Consider the following 7,498-nt stretch of genomic DNA (forward strand, 5'->3'; position numbering starts at 1 on the left):
GACGGCAAAAAATAGTGCCTGGTGAGGCGCTCCTGCGAATAACACCTCCAGCGCACAGCGGCGTGGCTGACGTCGTGTTGGTGGCCTCAGCTCCTTCAGTTTGCGCCTTACTGCAGCCACGAAAGCCCCATTCAAAAACGCAAACACGGCACACTTCCCAAAATTTTCGGACATGAGATAATCCCTGAGCTTCGACACGAGCAAATTGAAATCATTCGGCCGCATTAACTTTGCCAACCTGCATAATATTTTACCTCCGAGGTGGGAAGATATCGGTGCATTGAAAGGCGACTCACCATTGTGCTCTCCCCGTACTCGGACAATATTTGCAAGACATTCAAACGCCGTATTATCATCACACATTCTAAACATCCCAAAGCCAAAGTAATACTTGCTTCTCGGGGAGTTCGTCATCTCCACAGCGCGGTGACACTTCTCAATCCGTGCAGTACAATGTCGCTTACCAAAGATGTAGCGAAGAAGCGGCCCCACTTCATCCATGTGACCCCTCACCTCGCGCCAGCTTTCCGCTTGCCGCTGCACGGCTGATCACGCCACGTCCAAACGCACATTGCCTTCGCGTCGCTTTCGTCAGGACAATTCATCACAATTCGTGCGGCTCTCCCTTCGCTCGCCCAGTGTCCGCATATTTTTGTCTCTGGTGGTGTCACCACAAGCATGCCCCATTCAAGAGGAAGCAAACAAGTGGACAGGCGATTGTCCGGCTATGCCACGTCGTAGACAATATACCCCCTCACCCCGCACCAAGACGGGCCCTCACAACCTCTACGGTGCTGGACTCGCCCATGTATTCTGGCACCGCTCTGGTGGTCATGTCCAACAGATATGCTCCACTCACCATAAAGTTCGCAACCAAATGGAGTTTCTTGGCATCGCAGTGCAGCAGCTGGTAGAGGAGGTACGAGCCAGCACCCATCGACTTCCCGATCCCGGGCGTCCCAATCAACACATGTCGCCTAGGCTCAAAGTAGGTCCCAGGGTCAGGGCCGAGCAATTCGGTTAGATCATTCCTGACAATCTGCCACACTCGCTCCACCTCACAGTTCACATAGCAGTCACGAAGGGATTCATCCTCCTCCCACGAGTACGGCCATCCCTTGTCCGAGGTGAGCACCATCAGCCTGGGACGCAGTGCACCGGATTGCTGCACACCGTCATCCTTTTCGAGAGTGTCGCCAACTGCCTTGTACGTCCATGACTGCGGTGGTTCCCCCTCCTCCACCTCCATTCCCGTCCCCTCGCCGCCAGGAACTTCCACGACATGGTGCCACCTCGCATTGTACACAGACTCGTAGCATCCCTCCAGGTATGTCGGTGCACTCGACGTCGTTGGGTTCCTCGCTTCCTCGGCGGCCGCATCCAAGAACCTTTTAGTGATTTCATGAACATTTGCCTTTACCTCCGCAGTAGCCACCAACCAATTCAGTAGATTGTCCACACCATTTTTGTAAAGGTTGTGTACATCCTCTTCCATATCCATTTCATCCCGTACAGCCCCCTCCATCCTCTTGTAACGATCGGATGCCTGCATTTCGTTCAATACTCCCGCATCGCAAATATACTTCTTGGGGTTCTTAAAAAACTCCTCCAGTAAGACATCCCGATTGGCGTCCACAATGCCCCTGCCGCCCAAAATAATTCCGAAGGAAGTCATTCAGCCTCATGCTGGTGATGCGTTCCTTTCCCTCCTGCAGCACTTTATCCAGCCGACTGTCAAGAGTTCACTGCGGTTGCTGCGTTTCCCTCTTGTCTCCTCTTACACGTGCTGCGGGAGTCTGAGCTACGCCGCCCCCCGCTCCCCTCTGCGCCTGTCTCTCCTGCTCCTCTAAATCAACAGCAACGTCGCCATGCATGACGTCCAATTATGCCTCATCTTCTTCCAAAGTGTTTTCCGCTTGATTCACTGGTTCGTCCACATTAAAAGTTAAAAATGCCCTCACTGCGCCTCATTCATGGCTCACTTGAATTTCCACCTCGGCGCTGTCAGCAGCGTTCACAGCCGCGGTCAACCTTTCTTTAGAGTTAGACCAAATATTAAACTCCTTTAAGTGGCGAAACTCCTTCCAAAAAGCAAGTGTGTAAATTCCCTTTCTATGCAGTCTGCAAACATCTTTCTGCACCTTGCACTCCTGCAAGAATAAAATTTTAACAAGAAGCTGTATGTCTTCTACGTAAAAATCGACATCCAAAACAAACTCCTCCATCGTCACGTTGTAGTCTTTCATCAACAGCCGCCCTTCCGCCAACATAATTCCAAGGGAAACCGTTCAGCTTCACGTTGGTGCTGCTCATGGTCCACTGCAGCCACACTTCACTCCCCGCCACATGTCGAGCTGCAGCGTCGGAACCATCACAAGAGCCACGGCGAGGTGCCATCACAACACCCGTGCAGTGAAGCACCCACTCGCACCGCCCAACTGCGGCCAGCAGGTGCCGCTGGCTCCAAAGGACACTCTCGGCTGTCTCCTCCCGCAGTCCCAGTGGCGTTGGGCGTAACACTCGCACGGCTCGATGGTCGGTGCGCCATGCAGCCGCACTGCAACGCCTGTCGGCAAAACAGCCGAGGCCCACCACCCCCGCAGCAACACGAGGCGTGCAACCAACCCCCAACATACCGCCACACTATCGTCCTTTTTTATTTTGTTTTATTCACGTTGTCGGTCTGTTTGCCCCATCGCTGACACCAAAAATAGGTGCACACCTTCACAAAAGGGAAAGAAGAAAGAGAAAAGGAGGCACGACCCCACCGTCCCGCCGCGGGTCAACACTCCCCTCCACCCACCGCCATTGCCGCGCAGGAGACCGCAGTCACATCGCAGAGTCAGCACCACAACGTGCACCACACCACCGTGCAGTGAACGATGGGCGAGACGCGGCCACGCATCGCCCCGCTCCATTTTCCCACCACTCAAGTGTTGCGTGCCCACACAAAGTAACAAACAGAATCAAAGTGCACACAAACCCAACCAACACCCTCACTCGCTGAAGCACATTATTCGCTTGGAGTAACAACGTTTGGGGACACACCAGCAGTAGCGGGCTGCATGGGATTTCCCTGCCAACCCCGCAAAAAGACACAACAACTCTGCGGAGTAAAAGTGGCGGCCCCTCGGTGTTGTCTGCAGTTCACATGGCAGGAAGAATTCCACGCACGCATAGTTCCGGACACCTCGCTGTTTGAGTGCACATCAACAGTACGCGTAAAAAATACTTGCGTGCAAGACGACATTTAAGCACATGAAAAGGTCGGCCTGTTTTGTTTGATGGCGTTGGCGAGCAATCCCACACAATCCAATCAAAATGACACGCCGGAAAGAATGGCGTCAGTTGATAAACAAATAATTGCGCCGATGCAGAAGAAAGCTGAAATTTGGGTTTTGCACCCAACTCCGGGGGCGACAGTGGCATGAGAGTTTGTATGTGCGCAAGACCTTTCGTGGGACGGTGCTGCCCTCAATCCCGCCGTGCCCTGGAACAAAAGGGCGACAAAAACAAAAAAAATAAGAGCACACTCTCCAGAAAAGGAGCGACGGTTGGGCAGTCAACCCCCCGTTTCGTCTCACATGAAATCCACATATGTGCACTCCACCTCAAATACGTACCTCCCTGGACGCCACATGCATGACGTGTGGTTTCGTCGCTCGCAATGTGTTTTTCCTCCCGCAAGCAACAAAAACAATGGCCATGGCGCAGCTCCACTCAGGGGAGGCAATCGGGGCAGACACGGGTGGGAACCAGAGATCATACCAACAATAAGAATAATAATAAAAAAGGGGTAATAACGCCTCCAAGCCACAGAGTCGTGCAATGTTGATCCCTCTTTTTCTAAATTGAAACCTCCCCAACAGAACTAATGCAGCAGACACATGTGCAGCGCAATATCTTTCGCTGTCCCGCGTCCCATCTTACTTCCCATGAGTGCCACGGCGGTGGTGCCGGCGTTAAACCTGCGACGACCCCAAAATATCAGGCACCACGCTGTGGAGAGTGGATGCTTGACGAACGTGGCCGCGTTGGCGTCCAACAGAAAATGGCGTCAACTACAAAGAAACATCCGCGGCTCAAGCTACCCGTGTGTGGCCGTGCTAAAGCAAACACTGAGACGCGTGTGGAGCAACGCAAAAGAAAGAAAGAAAGAAAAAAAAAAAGAGAAATAAATAAATAATCCACGGGAATACACCGATCTCTATACATGTACGCAAAGTAATACATCATTCCGCGTAATTCCTCGATATTTCTCTTATGGTTCTTTCTACACAGCATCAGAAGCATAAAAAGCGACAGGCATGCCCTCCCACACAGTCATCTTGGAACAGGAGAGAGAGTCACTGCAGGCACCCGCACAAAAAATAGAAACAAACCAGCAATCAATGACGCTGTCGCTGCGGAGTACGATGGGTGGCTGCGCAGCTGCACAGCAGCCGTGGCCCCCACGCCCCCTTCCTCATATCAGCCAGCAACGCGCACTCACAACTTCCAGGAGTTGACGCGTCACAGAACGGCCTCATCGATTGTTTTCCCTAACGTTTTCCTGAATGCATCCTATGATCCGCACATCAGCCACCGTCTTCGAGCACGTACTCATTACAGAGTACAGATATGAAAGAGAGAGAGCACCAGCCCCCATATTCGGTGCTGCAGCGAAGAGCGTAAAACACACGCACACACACACACACACTCGTTACGCATCCGCCCCGGGCTAGCGTGATACCTCGATAATCCGTCGTCGTCGATAATCGATAAAATAAAATAAGAACACCAAATCAATCACCCAATCAATCTATGAATAATCAAAAGAAAGAAGATGCCTAGAAGCATCCACGTTATGCCGTACCTGCAAGGGGGTTTGTGCATTCTCGACGTGCAACGGTGCTGTTGAGTTGCGGAGCCTTTACACCCCCAAAAGGAGAAACTGCGCTAAATTTTTCGCCAAGCAAACCATCCTTACCTGTCCAGAGGGGCATAATTAACGCTGCAGCTCGCACTGGATGCACGGTCCAGCAGGCTCAGCGCGTCTGAGCGGGTGTCACCGGCCATGGGCTGCAACGGCGGTGCGGGTGGTTGGTACGACGACGCAACGGTGGTGCCTGAGGCGTACGACGATGACGTCATGTCGTGAGGCTTCTGCGTCTCTTCGTCGCTTTCCTCGTCATCGCGCAGCAGCGCCTCCAGCCCTCCACGCCGCGGCTCGCGCAGCTCCTGCCAGTGGTGGTCCTCCGCGTACCAAAAAACAACGCTGTACACAGTGACCGCAAGCAGCACGGTCGTCAGCAGCAGCACCGTAGCCACGTACGCCCTCACACCGCCGTCGCTCGGCGCAAGGTGGTTGGCCGCGCTGACCACGCACAGCGCCGCAAGGAGCACAAAGCTCGCCGTCTGCAACACCGTCAGGAAGGCCGAGCGCATCATGTTCGTGAAGGCAACCACGCCCGCACCCGCAAGCAGCACAGCAGCCATGCAGAAGTACAGGACGTGGCAGCCTCCCACGGGCGGGTGCACAGCAGCAATCAGGCCCACCACACACAGCACGGACAGCTGGAACACGCACCAGTACACGTGGCTGCCCCTCATGTTCGTCAGCATGCCGCCGTACATCCGCTGCTGCGCCGCGGGGTGCCAATACCCGACGGGGTACAGCAGGCGCTCGTGCAGCGGCTTCCTCGAAAACTGCCAGTACTTCGTGAAGCTCGCGCCCACGTGGCGAGCAATCAAGTAGCACACGCCAGCAGGGAACGCCACACCGTACAGCACACCAACGACACCGACCACGCGGTGCTGCACGGGAGCGTCGGGCATCGCCAGTGCAAGCACGGAGCCAAAGAAGATACCGAGGTGCATCGCGTGCGCCACGACGCACGTCAGGCTCGGGAAGCGCATCGCAGCCCACGCACTCGCAGCGTCCACGCCGCGCCACCGCTGGAAGGCGGCCGTCACACCGCAGTGCACGCACCCGAACACAGCGGCGAGCAGCGCGTTGCCCACCACCATCCACAGCGGGTCAAGGACAGCGAACACCGAGAGGAAGTACGGCAGCGCAACGGTGCTCGCACGCTCCTGCACAGAGGCGCATGGCATCCTTGCGAACACGCCGAACGCCTGCATCTCCAGAATGGAGCCCAGCCCGCCGGTCACCACCACGGCAACAGCCGCCGCACCCGCAACAACGCCGGTGATTGCCGAGAGGGCGCTGGCAGCAACGGGCAGCGTGTCGGACCTGATCGTGAAGGACCCAAGCAGCACACCCTTGCAGCCGCCGAACACCGCCACAGCGTCGCACCGAATGACTATCGTCTCGTCACCAGCAGTGAAGTAACCGCGGTGCACGGGCACAGCCAGCTCCAGGACGGTGGACGGATTCGTCGCGTTGCGCATCCACGTCGCGTTGCGCAGCATCGCTCCCCACGGGCCGCCGAACCCGCGCGGCTGCGCCGTCGACACCGGCACAAAGCTCAGGTGCGTGCCGAGCCGCGGGTCGCTTGCCCACCGAAACGGCGGCGGCAGCGCCACCATCAGCAGCGTCGGGACGGCGCTCCCACCGCCGCGGATGTCGTTCTGCGTCAGGCCTCCTCCAGCCGCCGTCGTCGTCACGGCGAGCGTCGGGCACGCCACGTCGCTCCACCACAGCGTGCCGCTCACCGACGCCGTCGGGGTCCGCGTGGGCGACAGCGCCACCGTCTCCGTCACCTGCAGGGTCTCCGTCGGCCCGTACTGCGGTGGACTGTAGTGCGTCGCGCTCAGGCTCGGCGTCCACGTCGGCGTCGGGCTGCGCGTCTCCGTCAGCGTCGCCGTGTGACTCAGCAGCGGCATGACGGGCGTGCGGTTGCACCCGTCCACGTGCGGCAGGTACACCGGCAGGCAGTCGCGCCCGTACCCGCCCTCAGCACAGCGGCAGCCGCACGACCCCGACATCGCCCTCGTCGCAGCAGCAAAGCAGTGCACGTCGGTGTCGCACACGCCACACGCCACGGGAAGGAATTCCCCGATGATGCCGGCGGACCTGTAGTCCATAGGCCGCAGCGCCTGCCCGTTGAGCGTCAGACACCCCACGACGAACTTTCGGCCGGCGCCCACGAGCACAACGGTGCCGTCCATCACGACAGGCCCGCTGCCGACGTTCCCGTAGAGCGTCAGCGTGCTCCGCACAAGTTCCGCACGGCGCGGGTACGACGGCACCGAAAGGAGCCTGCCGCTGATGCTGTTGCCGCGCACCGACAGCCACGACCCGGACGCAAACGACGCCGACCCCCGCAGCACAAGCAGCGCGCCATCGGTCAGCGCACCGGCGTTGTCGTTCACTACGACAGCGGACGCATTAGCCACCACCCCGCTGTCGAACACCAACCCATGCGCGGCGTACAACTGGCTCCCCGACACGCGCAGCACAGCGCCCCCCGACGCAACCACGCGCGCACTCGCGTACAACGCATATTCGCCACCGAACACAGCCGCGTCCAGCGCGGCACCGCCACCGACAAGC

The 7,498-nt window shown here is 57.5% G+C and overlaps 2 protein-coding genes and 1 pseudogene across 2 annotated transcripts, besides 3 other annotated features; all 3 read right to left on the bottom strand.

Annotated features, from left to right (window-relative positions):
- On the bottom strand, positions 1–1,874 carry Tc00.1047053506051.10 (annotated as a pseudogene; the record flags this gene model as incomplete).
- Positions 1–7,498: a sequence feature (areas not merged during assembly with more than two copies in the genome that could not be assigned to a particular haplotype).
- Positions 1,968–2,270, bottom strand: Tc00.1047053506051.20 (uncharacterized protein; the record flags this gene model as incomplete). Its single annotated transcript, XM_800104.1, has 1 exon — positions 1,968–2,270. The coding sequence occupies one exon, from the start codon at positions 2,268–2,270 to the stop codon at positions 1,968–1,970; it is 303 nt and encodes a 100-aa protein (XP_805197.1).
- Positions 4,143–4,171: a microsatellite.
- Positions 4,676–4,699: a microsatellite.
- Positions 4,966–7,498, bottom strand: Tc00.1047053506051.30 (dispersed gene family protein 1 (DGF-1), putative; the record flags this gene model as incomplete). The annotated part of the gene is made up of 1 exon (XM_800105.1): positions 4,966–7,498. A coding segment is annotated over one exon (2,533 nt), but the record flags the coding sequence as incomplete, so codon positions are not given.

The sequence above is a fragment of the Trypanosoma cruzi genome (assembly GCF_000209065.1).
Source record: "Trypanosoma cruzi strain CL Brener chromosome Unknown tcruzi_1047053506051, whole genome shotgun sequence".
In the NCBI taxonomy this organism is placed as follows: Eukaryota; Euglenozoa; class Kinetoplastea; order Trypanosomatida; family Trypanosomatidae; genus Trypanosoma; species Trypanosoma cruzi.